Below are 17,035 nucleotides of genomic sequence, written 5' to 3'. Positions count from 1 at the left end.
CATTTGTTTAGACGTTTATCAGATTAGGGATAAATCCACTTTGATGAATGTTCCCCCTCCATAGTCCTGGAATGTGAGAAACATGTCATTCTCATTGTGCCTCCACACGCGTGTGCTTCATGTTGTTGGTGAATAGATAAGGGAAATGGTGTCATCTGTGTAGGGGGGGGGGGGCTGGCCGCCCTGAGTTTCCGTGTATTTTCGCTCATCCATAACTAGTAAATTGCTCCAGCTTTGGTCTCTTTAGTTCAACACCCAAACTTTTCAGTCTGCCAGGAAACCCGTGTGTCACCGTCTCGTCTCGGTGACTTGCTTTATTCTTTGTGTACAGAGAGAAAATCCGACATGAAAACAATACAAGTACCGTGTCCCCAAAGCAAACAAGAGTTCTCCCCAGCAGCCATAGATCTCTCCCAGCCTCCCAGGAGGAACATAGGTGGTGCCTGGGAGGAAGGCATGTGTGTACAGCTCCCGGGACAGTCCCTGTCACCAGCCCGTGACATGCTGATGTCATATTTAATGGCTGGAAAATTGTTATTGAGTGAAACCCAACCAACCTTAGCACCCTGAGAAGATGTAATCAGCTTTGTTGATAAACGGGAATAATCTGCAGCAGGTTTCACAGCACATTGAGATCCATCCAAGGTGTTAATCCTTTCCCGAGGTCTGTCATGAAATGAATTCAAATGAAAAGGAAAAAAAATTGGGGCTTTGCTTTGCAACCCTTCCAAATAGATGAGAAGGTCTTCTGGGTCATGGGTGAAGGAAATGTGGATGTAGTAGACAGGGCTTTTTTTTAGGGGGAACTCAGTTCCACTACCTATGGCTCAGGCCTAGTACACACGAGAGGATTTATCCGCGCCGAAATCCCATCGCGATGACGTGTCGCGCCGTCGCCGCGATGATGACGCTGCGACGTGCGCGACGCGGTCATATAAGGAATTCCACGCATGCGTCGAATCATTACGACGCATGCGGGGGATGGATTCGGACGGATTGATCCGGTGAGTCTGTACAGACCAGCGGATCAATCCGTTGGGATGGATTCAAGCGGATAGATTTGAAAGCATGTCTTCAAATTTTTATCCGCTTGAAATCCATCCCAGGGGAAAAAAATCCGCGGAAACAGATCCGTTGGGTTGTACACACCAGGGGATCTATCCGCTGGAACTGATCCGCAGATCAATTCCAGCGGATAGATCCTCTCGTGTGTACGGGGCCTCAGACCCTTTGGTGCCTGCTCACCACAATCACCTGTAAACACAGAAGTCTGGTTTCTGTGTTTACAAGTGACAGCTCTGCACTCTGTGTGTAACCCCCCCCCTGAACTCTGCACTCTGTATGTAATGCAATCCTGGTATTTAATGCCCCTTTAAGACCCTTCTACCATTTGTGAAATTTGAACGGGGTCGTGGTTGAGTTCCTGCACCTATTTTCTGAGGAAAAAGGCTCTGGTAGTAGATGTAAAATATGGAGTTGACCCCCCCCCCCCCCCCCCTGACCATTAACCACTTCAGCCCCGGAGGATTTGGCTTGGCCAAAGACCAGAGAACTTTTTGCGATCCGGCATTGCGTCGCTTTAGCTGACAATTGCGCTGTCCTAGGGATGTTTTCTAACTGTGGGGGGGGGATGGGCTATGCGTGACACGACACTGATCACCGCTCTCGATCACAGGGAGCTGCCTGTGACAGTGTCCTGTTACTAGAAAGAACGGGGAGATGCTTGTTTAAATCAGCATCTCGCTGTTCTTCCTCTCCGTGAGACGATCGCGGGTATCCCCACGGACATCAAGTCTGCGGGACCCACGGAGCTCGCGGCGGGCATGCGCGCGCCCACAATGCCGCATCTTGAAGGGGACGTACCTGTACGCCCATATGCCCAGATGAGCCATTGTGTCAACGTATATCGTCGTACGCTGGTCAGCATGTGGTTAACAGAAACGGAACTACCGGTATATCATTTGGACAAGGTTCACATGCTTTTGGCCATAAACTAGGTGTGATGGCCAGGTGACCACAAGCATTTGGCCATACAGTGTATATCTCGGTGCAGAGATTTCAATATTGTCCGTTGGGCTGGACTGGGACAAAAATTTGGCCCTGGACTTCATCCAGACTGGCCCACTTTGACAGGTCTCCCCCATGGCAACCGGACAACACCCCAAAGATCCAAACAATCGGCGACCGATAACCTCCCTCAACATCTTTTCCGAGGTTATGGAAAAGGTAGTAGTACAACAGCTACAACACCATTTAGACACCCATAAACTCCTGGACCCACTACAATCGGGTTTTCGACCAGGTCATGGGACAGAAACAGCGCTTCTCAGAATATGGGACGACGCCCTCGAAGCAGCAGATGACGGAGAATCTTCTCTCCTGATACTGCTGGACCTGAGTGCTGCCTTTGATACAGTAGATCACAAACTGTTGCTGACCCGGCTCACAGAGATAGCTGGAGTGGCAGACTCGGATCTACCATGGTTTTCATCATTCCTGGAAAATCGATCCCAGATAGTGAAACCTGGACCTTTCACATCTGAATCACGCAGCGTCTCTTGCGGAGTCCCTCAGGGATCTCCCCTATCGCCCGTGCTATTCAATATTTACCTCCCTCCCACACCTAAAAATTATTAGTAATCACGACCTTCTCTATCACTCCTACGCGGATGACACGCAACTTTATTTTCGTATCAGCGACAAAAAGAACCAATACCCTGCATTAGAACAATACCTCACTCAGATAGACATCTTGATGATGGAGAGTCACCTCAAACCCAATGGAGCAAAAACAGAAATCATTCAACTCCATGGAAACAGGAGGAAACTGGCCAGGACTACCTGGACCCCTCCACCCATTTTAGGACAAACCATCACCCCTAGCACCAAGGTCAACAGTCTAGGAGTCATCTTTTACTCGGACATGACAATGGATGCACAAATAGGATCAGTAATTAGCGGATCGCACCATCTTCTACGGCTCCTACGAAGAGTGGTTCCCTTCATCCCTAAAGAAGACACAGCGGTAGTGGTAGGGTCAATCATTATCTCCAGATTGGATTATGCAAATGCCCTCTACCTCGGACTTCCAAAGTCCCTAACCCGAACCCTAACCCTAACTCCCAAAGTACCAACTCGCCCGGCTCCAAATCATCCAAAACATGGCAGCTTGACTGGTAACAGGGAAAAAACCCTGGGAAACCAATCACCCCGTCCCTGAGATCCCTCCATTGGCTGCCCATAAAGGACCGGGTCACTTTCAAGGCCTTATGCCTAACGCACAAATGTGTACACGGAAGCGCGCCCCTCTATTTAAGTGAGAAAATAAAGCAACAAAACCCAAATCGAGTTCTCAGATCAACTAACCAAAAATTATTACAAATTCCCAAAGCCCGATATAAGACCAAAGGAGAACGCCGTTTTTCAGTTCAAGGACCTCGACTATGGAACGCTTTACCAACAAATATCCTGGCCTTCAGAAAAAATGAAAGACCCATCTATTCTGAGGGTCAAACTGAAGGAAAATGGATGCCAAGCGCCTTGAGGCGATTCAGTTCGCATTTGTAGCGCTATACAAGTAACTCACTCACTCGATGGCCAGTCCATCCCTGCCTGCCGTTGGCTTAGTAATAATCCAGCACAGTAGCTGGGATTTGTTTCTGAGAAGTCACCTTATATCTTCAGATGGAGGATCGGGCAGCTGGCGCACATTTATCGGTTCTCTCTCGCTTGTTCCAAGAGACTAGATAAGGAGTAATGTGAATCCTGTGCAGATACTTCATCAGCCTGAGCTTTGTAACGTGTGGCAGGTCTACGTGCTTCTGGTCACTAATTACATTGACTGGCTGTGATATACGGCTGCCTCTGACCTCAGGATTGCTCCTTGTAACTAAATATATCCATCAACGGCCCATTATATGGAAGTCTTCTGACCTCCCGCCACTATATAATGCAGATAAGACCTGCCTGCAACACGGGTGCCACAAACTTGGTCCCCTTCCAATCCATATACTACTCAACATACCAATGTAAAGTGACATCTCTTAGAATGTATAGCAGAACGTGTGCCAGTCCCGGGCACGGGAGAGATCGGCCTGGTGAAGGAAGTCCAGATAAGGCAGACAGATGGGCATATGTAGTACACAGAGGTTTTCCCATGTTCTTTATAGTGCAGAGCTCAAACACCCCCCCCCTCCCGCAAGGGCCGTTGATTTTGTCCCAAGTTCTTTTATCCACTAGTATTTGCAGCCAGGCAAACGGCAACATTCACCCACAGGGCTGTCTTTAACCCCTTCCATACCGGGGGGCACTTATACACCTTCCTGCCCAGACCAATTTTCAGCTTTCAGCGCTGTTGCACTTTGAATGACAATTGCGCGGTCGGGCCACTCTGCACCCAAACTACATTCTTATCATTTTGCTCCCACAAATAGAGCTTTCTTTTGGTGGTATTTGATCACCTCTGGGATTTTTATTTTCTGCATTTTTTTTTTTTAAATGACCGAACATTTGGGCACGGATAGGCGACAAGGATGGGCACGGATAGGCGGCATGGATGGGCACTGATAGGCGGCATGGATGGGCACTGATAGGTGGCACGGATGGGCATAGATGGGCACTGATAGGTGGCACTAATGTATGTGTTGTACTAATGGATGCCAATCAGTGCCAAACAATAATGCCTGCCAATTAGTGATGCCCATTGTGGGCACTGATTGGCATCCATTATTTGTGATTGTCATCCCTGGTGGTCTAGGGTGGCATACCTGTGGTGGGCATCCCTGGTGCTCTAGTGGCATCCCTGGTGGTCTAGTGTGGGCATCCTCGGGGGGGCTGCGCTGATAATCGATCAGCGCAAACACCCCCTGTCAGAGGAGCAGCCGATCGGCTCTCCTCTACTCGCGTCTGACAGACTACCGACTTTTCCTGTTTACATTGTGATCAGTCTCCGTCGGAGACTCTTTACCTAGATCGGTGTTGCGGGGTGTCAGACTGACACCCTGCAACAACGATCGCCGTGATGCACGCCCCCTGCTCCGAGACATGCAATAAATATCAGCTAGACTTAAAATCAGTTTACTGTATCAGATCAGGCAGTGATTGCGATTGGTTGCCAGAGGTTACAGCATATCATTACCACTTACTGACTGGTTGCTAGAGGTTACAGCACACATTACGGCTTACTGATTAGTTGCTAGAGGTCACAGCACATCATCTCTTCACTGCAAAGGGGCATGATATACATATGAATGCCGCCTTTATTTACATATATCTATATCAAGCCACAGGTAGGAACCCAGGATAATCTGTGGTCTGGAATGTGCAGGGCCGCCATCAGGGGGGTACAGGCAGTACACCTGTAAGGGGCCCGGATGGCATCTCCCCCTTTTTTTTCATCAGCACCCAAAGCCCCCCCCCCCCCCGACTTCTAAGGGATCCGGTGGTCCACAGGGCCCCGAATGGCATCACACTTTTTCTATTGTTCGTCAGCACCCAAAGCCTCCTTGACCTCTAAGGGGCCCGGTGGTCCCCAGATGGCATCCCCCCCATCTTAATTTGCGGCGGTAGCCCCCCCAGCTTCTTGGTTTGCGATGGCCCCCCCCATTTTTAAATTGTGACGCCGCCCCCCCTGCTTCTCAACTTGTGGCAGCAGCACAACCCCCCCCCCCCCGGGTTCTCTGCTCCCAAAATTCCTGATGGCGGCCCTGGGAATGTGCATCGGAGTGATCCACTGAGCAGCAGCCATGGTGACAACATGTGGCCCTTTCAGCACACATTAAACAAGCATGTCACCATCAGGAAACCCACCTTGACCATCCCAGGAGTGCACGTTCTTTGACCCGTTCCTCGCGCATAGGGCCGTCCTTTGAAATTAATGAGCTGCCCTACATGGAAATGCTCTGAAACCACACGTGTGCTCACTTCGTCACATGCACAAGTGTCAACCAAGCCTTGCAAAGGAAAAAAACAGGACAATTGTTTGATACGCAGTACATCAAGTAAACGCATTCAGATAGGGCTGACGTCTCCTTTAAATAAATGCATTCTCTCAATGTTTTGATGGAACTCCACACATCTGGAGTGGGGCCTCGTCCACACTCCCGGCAAGCTGTGACTATCTCCCGAGGTTCCTGATGATAAGATCTATCGCAACTGCTCAATAAAATAACACTAATAGCCCATCGCATTGCTCAGGCTATCGCTGCCAAAAATCTTGGCAGAAATCAAAAAAGAAGCGAGGACAGCGCCAAAAAATCTTTTAAGCGGCGATGTCTGGATGTGTTTGTACTCTGGATCGTGTCTGCTTCCCCTCCGCAGATGTGCAGAACGAGGTACAAACACCGCACAGCTGCAGATGGGCCCTCGATAAGTAAAAGGGAGGTGATCCGTGGGAATGCCCAGAGCCCTGCTGGCCAACGTGGGGTCTCTGGAGGGAAGATGTCCGAACGATAAGAGATGTTATGAAATTCATCAAAGTGAAATGTCTGCAGCCTATAGCGAAAAATTCTCCCCTTTTTTTTTTTTTCTTTTTCGCCAAAACTTGTTTTTTTTAAATTGTCGTACTACAAGAGATGGTTGTGATTGACTGATATGATGTTACAAGAGACTGTTGTGTTTTGTTGCCATACTACGTGAGATGGTTTTGATTGACCGATGTCATGTTACATGAGATAGTCGTGCTTGACTGATGCCATGTTACACAAGATGGTCATGTTTGACCAATTCCATGTTACATAAGATAGTTGTACTTGACTGATGCCATGTTACAAGGGATAGTTGATTTTAACTGATGCCATGTCACACGAGATAGTCGTGTGTGACTAATGCCACGTTACATGAGATGATCGTACTTGACTGATGCCACGTTACACAAGATAGTCGCGTGTGACTGATTTCATGTTACATGATATAGTTGTACTTGACTGATGTCATGTTACACAAGATAGTTGTGGTTGACTGATGTCATTTTACACATGATAGTCCTACTTGCCTGATGCCATGTTACATAAGATAGTCGTGTTTGGCTGATGCCACGTTACACGAGATAGTCGTGCATGGCTGATGCCATGTTACACAAGATAGTTATTGTTGGCTGATGCCATGTTACACGAGATAGTCATGGTTGACTAAAGCCATGTTACACGAGGTAGTCGTGTTTGGCTGATGCCATGTTACACAAGATAGTCGTGGTTGGCTGATGCCATGTTACATAAGATAGCTGTGTTTTTCTGATGCCATGTTACACAAGATAATTGTGGTTGACTGAAACCATGTTACATGAGATAGTCGTGGTTGACTGAAGCCATGTTACATGAGATAGTCGTGGTTGACTGATGCCATGTTACACAAGATAGTCATGGTTGGCTGATGCCATGTTACATGAGATAGTTGTGGTTGACTGATGCCATGTTACGCAAGATAGTCATGGTTGGCTGATGCCATGTTACATGAGATAGTTGTGTTTGGCTGATGCCATGTTACATGAGATAGTTGTGGTTGGCTGATGCCATGTTACATAAGATAGCTGTGTTTTTCTGATGCCATGTTACACAAGATAATTGTGGTTGACTGAAGCCATGTTACATGAGATAGTCGTGGTTGACTGAAGCCATGTTACATGAGATAGTCGTGGTTGACTGAAGCCAAGTTACATGAGATAGTCGTGGTTGACTGAAGCCAAGTTACATGAGATAGTCGTGGTTGACTGAAGCCATGTTACGTGAGAAAGTCGTGGTTGACTGAAGCCATGTTGCACGAGATAGTCGTGGTTGACTGAAGCCATGTTGCACGAGATAGTCGTGGTTGACTGAAGCCATGTTACATGAGAAAGTCGTTGTTGACTAATGCCATCACAAGAGTGCCGGACAGAGATGCAGGGACAGAGAGGATGGCAGCTTATAGTCCTTAATTGTTGGGTATGTGACATCCAGCATGAATTGCTCAAAGCTGAGGACCCCCCGCCCACCTAGAAATCGCATACCTGGTTGGAGGCCGAAGTGCTGATAGGGCTTTCGACGTGTCTGAGTGCAGGGCACCTGTGGAGATGGTGACAGGGAGTTCTATGCCCAAAGAAGCAGGGTTTGCCTGCTACGACAAACTGAGTGATGAGGACTTGTCTGCTGGATGGTGGCTGGATGAGCAGGAGGTACTACTGGGAGTCCCTCAGATGTACCAGATGAGCAAGCAGAGTCAGAAGTAAGCCGGGGTCATACACTGGAAAATAGGCGGCAGCAGCAGAGTCTGAAGAGCAAGCCAAAGGTCATACACACATCAGCAGGCAGAAGCGGAGGCAATTGAGAAAGCCAAGGGTTAAAGCCAGGAATGGAGACAAGACTGGTCAAAGGCAAACTGTGTTGGTAACAGGAATTCCAATAGCAGCATAAACAGAAACATACGGGGGAGCTGAAGATCATCCAGCAATTGGTGGATCCGACTGCTGGCCTTAAATAGGGCAATGGGCGCCAAGGATCTGTCATGTGTTGCGTGCGCAATGGCACATCAATGTTCGCAAAGATTATTGGCCACGCGCATTCGCATTGGCAAACGTCTGAGTGCCCGTAATCTGAGAACCATCCCAAGCAAATGCTCCCCTTCCAAGCAGTTAGTGGACCAAGCTCCTGGAATGTGCTCTAGGACACAGGGCTGGTTCACACCATGTTCAGAGAGGGACAGTAGGCTGGTAGCTTAGACAAGCCAAAGGAGAAAGAATAAAGATGTATCAGGCTACGCACATCGCGTAGGATACGCAACGTGTTTAGGATACAGATAATGTCTTTATTCTTCTTCTCTGGTGCTGTGCTAGTCTGCTGTAATCCAATAAGCCCACGGGGTCTTGGTTCTCCTCTCACAGTATGGTTTTGGATAAAAAATAAATAAATGGGCTTCTCAATAAGGATGAGCCCCGGTGTGTTCGCAAAGCCCTTGTGCAGAGCCCGCCAGGAAGTCTGCACTGCACTGCGCTAATCACAGGCAGGGAGACATTTCCTGATGCGCGGCTGCAGAGATCGAGACAATGTCTCACTGCCTGTGTTTAGCGCAGCGCAGTGCCAACCTCCTGGCGGGCTCTGCACGCAGGCTTTGCAAACAGTTCTAGCCTGGTAATGACAGTCTCCTCTTCACAGCTGGTGTTGCGTACCTTACGTACCACACATCTGGCGCGTGTCTTAGCACATGTGCACGCACACACGCCGCTGCCCAGCTCATTGGACTGGAACCCATGTGCACAAGGACGCACGCACCTCCGTCTTGCTACAGAAAGTCCCTGACAGCTTATCAATTTGAGCAGGAACGGCAACAGAAACCATGAAAACTGCTTCTCTGATGAATGCTCTCCTTGCCCGGCCCGGTCAGTTTAGGTGGACGGCCATGTCTTGGTAGGTTTGCAGTTGTGCCGTACTCTTTCCATTTTCCAATGATGGATTGAACAGAAGCTCCGTGAGATGTTCAGAGCTTGGGAGATTTTTTTATAACCTAACCCTGCTTTATACTTCTCCACAACTTTATCAGTAGGGTACCACATCTTCATCCACCATCCAATCTCTCTCCCTTCCTCCACCCAGCACTCCCGCACACTGTTGGGTCTCATTCAGCTGCATACATAACCCTCCATAACTGACCGGCACAAAGGGAGAATAATAACCGTGCTCCTAAATCTTCTTTGTAGAGTGACTGCCTCCTGCATGTCTCCCATTGTACTCTGCTCTTAAGTTAATCTATGGCTGTTCATGTTACACGGAGTATAATAAAGAAATGAATTATGCAGGACGTTCGGCTCTGAGCTCCTGCCAGAAGCGATGAAACGCCATCAGATTATATTTCTGTGAAATCTCGATCCGGGTCCCGAGGGGGGAAAAATACACTGGAAGGATAACATTTACACATGGAAAGCAAATCATCCAATAGCCCGGGACTGCGAGCGGTGCGCCGTGTTCCCAGTCGCAGCCGGCCTCATGAATAACGTAGCTTCGTGTCCCCACAATCCCTCGTTCTGACGTTGGCTTGTCACAGTCTGCTCTCTATCTGCACGACAACTTGACAGATCTACGCACTGTGTGGAAGTTGCTAAAACCCCCGTAGACGTGTCCCCCGAGACGGTTTAGTGTAGTAGATGAGGCTTTCATTTAGCGTGACCTGAGACCTCCCTACTGTCATCACACAAGGGACATCTGTCCAGAATTTGGCCAACTTCCTTCTGTGAGAAAAATTCTTAAAGTTTTACAGCTCCTCAGTAAAGGGGACTCATATCTCATATATAGAAATGTGTAAGAAACCTTCACCAACCTATAGAACTTGGTCCAGATGTGCAAATATCAAACATCGATTAAAGAACATCTATGGTCAATATGTGAAATCATATATTCACGTCTACAGTGTACGAGGATTGTACCAAAATGCAAAATTGTGCAAATGGTATAACCTTTTAAAAGAGAAGTATGTTTTTTTTTTTTTTTTGCAGAATCATACTTACCTAGGTGGATGCAGCATCTGGCCCCTGTTGGCTCTAACACTGAGAACCAAGCGATCAAACACAGGGCCGATCCTAGGCAGGGTGCGCGGGGTGCTCTGCACCCAGGCGCTGCAGAGGTGGGGGCGCAAAAGCTCCAAAGTAATCTCCTCCCTCCTCCTTGTCTGTGCCCAGAGGCGGAGCGCATGTAGCTGGTGCTGCGGTTCCCCATCCTGCTTGCTCTCTCCGCTGGCAACTGACAAGATCGCATACCTCCCGCTGTCCCCTGAATCCGGGTTGGGTACCGCAGCGGAGCCTAGTACTGGAACATGTTCCGGTACTAGGCTCCACTAATTAATTCTGTGCGCGTGGAGCAATCTCCTGTCTGCCCCGCCCCCTCTGTGTCTGCTCTTCTCCCATAGGTGGTGTGATGAGTGGCTTCTGGGTTGGCCGGAGCTGCTACCAATCATCCGTGCACTCCCAGAAATGCTCACCGAGTACCACCCTCCTAGTAACCAAAGATGCCACGTATGCCCCCCCCCCCCCTGTAATGTGCTTCTGCTCCCAGCGCGCCTGAGCTACAGGGATCTATTGGACAAGTACTGATCTATGGGGACACCTGATGTGGGGGGCTCTGATGGGGACACCTGCTGTGGAGGGGGCTCTGATGGGGACACCTGCTGTGGGGGGGTTTTAATGGGGACACCTGCTGGGGGGCTCTGATGGGGACACTAATGAAGACTTCTTAGGGGAGCATCTCTGTGTTTGAGTCATAGCCATAGAAACATTTGTAAAGGGGAGGAGTTAGTAAGATGACCACGCCCATGTGGGGGCGCCAGCAATATTTCTGCACCCAGGCGTCTGTGACCCTAGGATCGGCCCTGATCAAACACCACCGATCACTCTGTTCTCAAGTCTCCATGAGCAGGGAGCTTGTGACTGTCAGTCACCGCTCTCTGCTTTGCCCCCCCCCCCCACTCGCTGGAGCGCTGGGCGGGGAAGGCTCCCAGGAAAGCCTTGTACACACGCTCGGTTTACTCGGCAAGAACCAGCAAGAAAACTGCTGGCAGAGCTTTCTTGCCGAGTATACCGAGCGTGTGTACGAGGCTTTCAGGTTTCTCGTCGAGAAAACTGCCTAAAATCTTGACGAGAAAAATATATCTATTTTCTCGTTGTTTTCCTGCCTAGAAACCTGAGAGTGTGTATACTTGCCTGTCGCCGTGGAAACCCGCGCATGCTCGAAATGACTTTGATGCATGCACGGTATCTTTCTAGGCATAAGTAGGGTGCAGCAAGATGGCGCCGACGGCATCAAATGTGACGAGCGCATGCTCGTCATACGCGATGACGTCAATGCGTTCTTGCCTTTCAAAAGAACTGCGGTTCTTTTGAATGGAGTGTCTGTACACTCGGGCGGCAAGAGATTCTTGCCAAGAATATCGTCGGGAAAAACAACGGGCCAGATTCAGGTAGATCCGCGCAATATTTGCGTGGGCAAAGGGCAACGAGTTTTGCTCTGCGCCCACGCAAATATTTTGATATGCCCGCGATTCACGGAGCAGTAGCTCCGTAAATTGCGCGGGCGCTATGCTAAATAGCCCGGCGTAAGGGCGCCTAATGTAAATGATCCCGCCGGGGGCGGGAATCATTTAAATTAGGCGCGCTCCCGCGCCGAGCGAACAGCGCATGCTCCGTCGGGAAACTTTCCCGACGTGCATTGCGGCAAATGACGTCGCAAGGACGTCATTTGCTTCTAAGTGAACGTGAATGGCGTCCAGCGCCATTCACGAATCACTTACGTAAACGACGTGAAATTTAAATTTCACGAGCGGGAAGGGCGGCTATACTTTAGCATTGGTTGCCCCTGCTATAGCAGGAGCAACCTTGCGCTAAAGTCGCCGTACGGAAACTCCGTACCTTGTGTGCGCAGGGCCCGCGCAACTTTTGTGAATCGGTGGTAGTATGCTATTTGCATACTATACGCCGATCACAATGGCCGCGCCCCCTAGCGGACAACGCAAGAATGCAGCCTGAGATATGAAGGCATAAGGAGACTTATGTCTGTCATATCCTAGGCTGCAGTCCGCGTAGCGATGTTCCTGAATCAGGGGCATTCGCTACGCGGGAGCAAAACAGCTATTGCGCCGCGCAACAGCTTCTTGAATCTGGGCCAACGTTTTTTTTCCTGACGAGATTCTGGCCTGTGTGTACAAAGGCTGAACCTGGTGGCGGTCCATGCATATGAGCGGATCCCGACTTCATTGTCACAATCTTACTCAGTCTGGACCTGCTCTGTGACGTCAGCGAACAGCGGGCTTCAGCTGTCTGCTTAAAATGGGTCACAGAAGTGCAGAACAAACTTCATTTCTGTGATCAGAAGTACAGCCAAGCGTGCTGTGGTTGTACTTTTCCTTTATTTAACTTACATGGTGTAACGGAATGGCCCGGACCTTTGAAGGATGTGGGGTACTCCTGTGCCAGCGTCACTAATGACTCTTGGGTCTAGGGTCATCCTATGCCCATTTTGGGCATAGGATGGCTGAGAAATGATAATTCATGTATTGCAGGAGATCTGGACATATTACAGGTCATTTCATGCTGACCCACGACAGGTCAATAGACTCCTAAGATATTCCATTGTCCATTGTGTGATGCTAATACTGTTTTGTGTCTATTGTACTAATTAAGTCTGTAAAGGTCAGATGTCTAACTTTGAGGTGTTAATCGAGTCTGGCTTCTGAAAGACCTTTCATTGTGGAGGCTAATGACACTGTATGGTGTGAAAAGCCTATTGATGATCAGGTGTGAATAGCTTATTGTCGGAGACAGAACGTCTGACATAGGAATGTGTATTGTGCAGGTGAATCGCTTATTGTCGGAGTCAGGACGTCTGGGGGATAATTAACTCATCTGAATGTCATTATCTAAAAGAATGTGTATGAAGCCCCATTGTGTGATGTTTTGGGGGTGGAGAGTTTCATTGTCCCTGTAACATGCTTTTTGGTTGTGAACGGTATAAAAAGACTGAGTTTTGCCATTAAAAGCATTCATTCATTTTGGAACCAGAACCAGAGCTTGTGTCTCGGTTATTCTGGGAAATGGAATGGATCGTGCCTGTCAGATAAGCTGTCGTGGGGCGATGGAATGGAATATCTTAAATGGTGGTGACCCCGTTACACATGGGATGTTCAAATTTCACATTGATAGAGTAAATCTTCCTCTATATGAAGGTACAGTGGAACCTTGGATTACGAGCATAATCCGTTCCAGGAGAATTCTCGTAATCCAAAGCACTTGCATATCAAAGCGAGTTTTCCCATAGAAGTCAATGCAAACGAAAACAATGTGTTCCGCATTGTCTTCAATGGCATGCAATACCGCATGTGGCCAGAGGTGGGTGTTCCCCGGAGAGCCTCGGGAAACACTCGAAAAGGCTCGGAAACACCCAGGAACTGAGTATTTCCGAATGTCTCTGCTCGGCTCCGGTGCCCCTGCATCTCTGGCCAAATGCGGTACTGCACATCCAATTAGCTTGAATTCCATACCAGACCCTTATCCGAGCATGCAGCCTGGCATGTCAGGAAAGGGAACCATACCAGCCCGCAAGCCCTTTAACATGGGGGGATGGGTGCTTTGAGGCAGGGGGGCTCCAGATTCCGATAAGCCCCCCTCCCGCAGACCCCGACAACCACCAGGCAAGGGTTGTCAGGAAGAGGCTCTTGTCCCCATCAACATGGGGGCAAGGTGCTTTGGGGTGGGGGGCCTAAGGGCATTCCATTTTTGTCCAGTCTCTTTCTTATTTTTGAGTCAACACTGATCTTAGGTAAGTGAGGCCTGCAGTTCTTTAGCTGTTGTTCTGGGTCCTTCCTGGCACGAAAAAGTGCCCTTTCTACTACTATTTCTAATGTGTAATAAACGTATCGATCATGAAAGGCCTGGCACACAATCGTACACCTTGCAGAATGACGCTTTGTTTTTTTTGTAGGTTCTCAAGACCAGCTCCAATGTTCCTCGATGACTCTTTCAGGAAGTGGGGAAAGATCAGGGAATTTGTGCCTCCATTTGGAATCAAAGGACAAGGTAGGACAACATCATTTGGTTTTCCTGTCATTTCAGATTTGTTGATCCCGGGAATAGCTCCCCCGCTGCTGCTTGCTTACCAGGGTGTAGGCAGATAAAAAACGCAATAAGCGTTTATTGATTGGTTTGCGCAAACGTTCTAGCGTTTACAAAATAGGGGATAGATTTATGGCATTTTTATTAATATATATATATATTTTTTTTTACTAGTAATGGCGGCGGTCAGCGATTTTTATCGTAAAAGCGACATTACGGCGGACACATCGGACACTTTTGACACATTTTTGGGACCATTGTCATTTTTACAGCGAAAAGTGCTATAAAAATGCACTGATTACTGTGAAAATGGAAGTGAAGGGGTTAACCACTAGGGGGCACTAAGGGGTTAAGTGTGTCCTGTTGTGTATTTTTTTTTACTGTGTGGGGGGCGTGGCTGGACGTGTGACGTCACTGATCGTCGTTCCCTATGACAGGGAACAGACAATCAGTGACAAGCCACGGGGAAGGTTTTTTTACACTTACCTCTCCCTGTTCTTCAGCTCCTGTGACCCGATCGCGGGACACCAGCGGCGATCGGGTCCCGCGGTCACGGAGCTCAGGACTAGGTTGCGAGCGTGCCGCCAGCAGCGCGCATGCAACCCACGGCTCGGCTCTTAAAGGCGACGTGCCTGTGCCCAGCCGTGCCCTTCTGCCGACGTATATCGGCCTGAAGGGGTCCACAAGTGGTTAAATGGTATCTTCCATCGAGCAATACTTCTTATGATGTGCGCATGCGCCATGGTTACGTCAGCCCAGTGGTTGTTCTATGATGTTCGACGCATGCGCCGTTCGTCTCGGGCACTATTCGATGGGGGGTGCACTTCTCGACAAAACACCAACAGAGGGTGGCGATGCACAGGCAAGCGGCACACAGTGACACTGGCAGACTACCCTGGAAGGAAGGTGCAGTCCCCAGACCACCTACTGTGTGATCATCATTATTATTATTATTAATATTTTTCATAGCAGGTGCTCTATGGCTCACATGGCTGTTGGGTGCTGCCTTTGTTAGCTTATGGCTGTAGTGTGTGTAACAGTACAGCCATAACAAAGTCGGCACCCAACAGCCATTTGTGTTTGGGAGGGTGTTCCGTCAGATTAGGCGACCTGTCAGAATTGGTGACGGAAGTGACGCTTCGTCGCCCGCCATCTTGCTATACCCACCACAGTAAAGATACACTGAGAAGGAGGCACGCAGACATCTTGTTACACCCATCGGAGTTACACGCTTACCCTGACTTGTTCATTCCCTGACTTAGCTGGGGTAGGCGGTACACTTTGGTGGGGGTGGGTCAGCCACGCCCTGTGACCTTTTGACCTCTGGGAACCCGCCTTCTGACCTTTGACCTCTGGGGGAGGTCCCTGTTCCAATTCCTGAGTCCTAGCCATATTCTTCAATGGGAAGTCCTAACCCTACCCCTAACCCTTAACCCTAAAAAAACAGTAAACTTAAAGCGGGATTCCACCCGCAAATTTTAACACTGTAGCTGCTGACTTTTTTAATAATGATACCTACCTGTCCTACTTGTTCGCCTTGATGCCTCGATCCCTCGATCGGTGCAGGTCCTGCGCCGCCATTCACATCCCTTAGTGTGGATGGCGGCGCGGGACCTGCACTCGCGCCCGCATTAGCGCGGGCGCGAGTCTCGCGCTGACTTGTGAATGGGTGGCTCCTTACTGGGATTACACACAATTCCCAGAAAGCAGCGCGCCCCATTCACTAGAAGAAGATGAAGAAGATGGACCACGGTTACGGAAGAGGCAGATTACAGACTTCAGCATAGCAACAGGTATTTTGGGTGAGTATAAAAAAAAATATCTATTAGGTAGATTCAGTAAGAGTTAGGCCGGCTTATCAGTAGATAAGCCGACCTAACTCAAAATCTACGCCGACTTATGTTTAAGCGTATGCTCAAACAGAGATACGCCTTAACATATCTAAGATACGACGGCTTGCGCCGTCCTATCTTAGATTGCAATATTTTGGATGGCCGCTAGGTGGCGCTTCCATTGCGGTCGGCGTAGAATATGTAAATGAGTAGATACGCCGATTCACGAACGTACGCCCGGCCGACGCAGTACTTTTACGCCGTTTACCTAAGAGATAGGCCGCGTAAAGTTAGAGCTAGGCCCTATTGGAATAGTAATGTCAAGTATGGCCGCCGTTCCCGCGTCGAAATTTGAATTTTTTACGTTGTTTGTGTAAGTCGTCTGTGAATCAGGATTTACGTCGTTTACGTCCACGTCAAAATCAATAGGCCTGTGCAGCGTACTTAGCCGCAATGCACACTGGGAAATGTAGGCGCCCGGCACATGCGCAGTTCGCAAAAAAACTTAAAAAACGTAAGGTCAAGCCCCATTAACATACGCCCCCCTCAAACACATTTGAATTAGGCGCCCTTACGCCCACCGATTTACTTACCTAGCTAACTTACAGCGGCGTAGCTTAAATGCCTTAAGCTACGCCGCCGC

At 49.0% G+C, this 17,035-nt stretch overlaps 1 protein-coding gene across 4 annotated transcripts in view; it reads left to right on the top strand.

The window, feature by feature from the left end:
• The window catches only part of ST3GAL3 (ST3 beta-galactoside alpha-2,3-sialyltransferase 3), a 345,449-nt gene that overhangs the window by 237,140 nt on the left and 91,274 nt on the right, over nucleotides 1–17,035 (top strand). For all 4 annotated transcript variants that reach the window (XM_040360921.1, XM_040360919.1, XM_040360920.1 and 1 more), the window contains one exon: nucleotides 14,430–14,524. In XM_040360921.1, the coding sequence (XP_040216855.1) occupies nucleotides 14,430–14,524 (95 nt within the window). The remainder of the gene's footprint in view (nucleotides 1–14,429; nucleotides 14,525–17,035) is intronic.

This window comes from Rana temporaria, chromosome 7, assembly GCF_905171775.1.
Source record: "Rana temporaria chromosome 7, aRanTem1.1, whole genome shotgun sequence".
Classification (NCBI taxonomy): Eukaryota; Metazoa; Chordata; class Amphibia; order Anura; family Ranidae; genus Rana; species Rana temporaria.
Note: the sequence above shows the minus strand (reverse complement) of the source record. Positions and strands in the feature narration are given on the sequence as shown.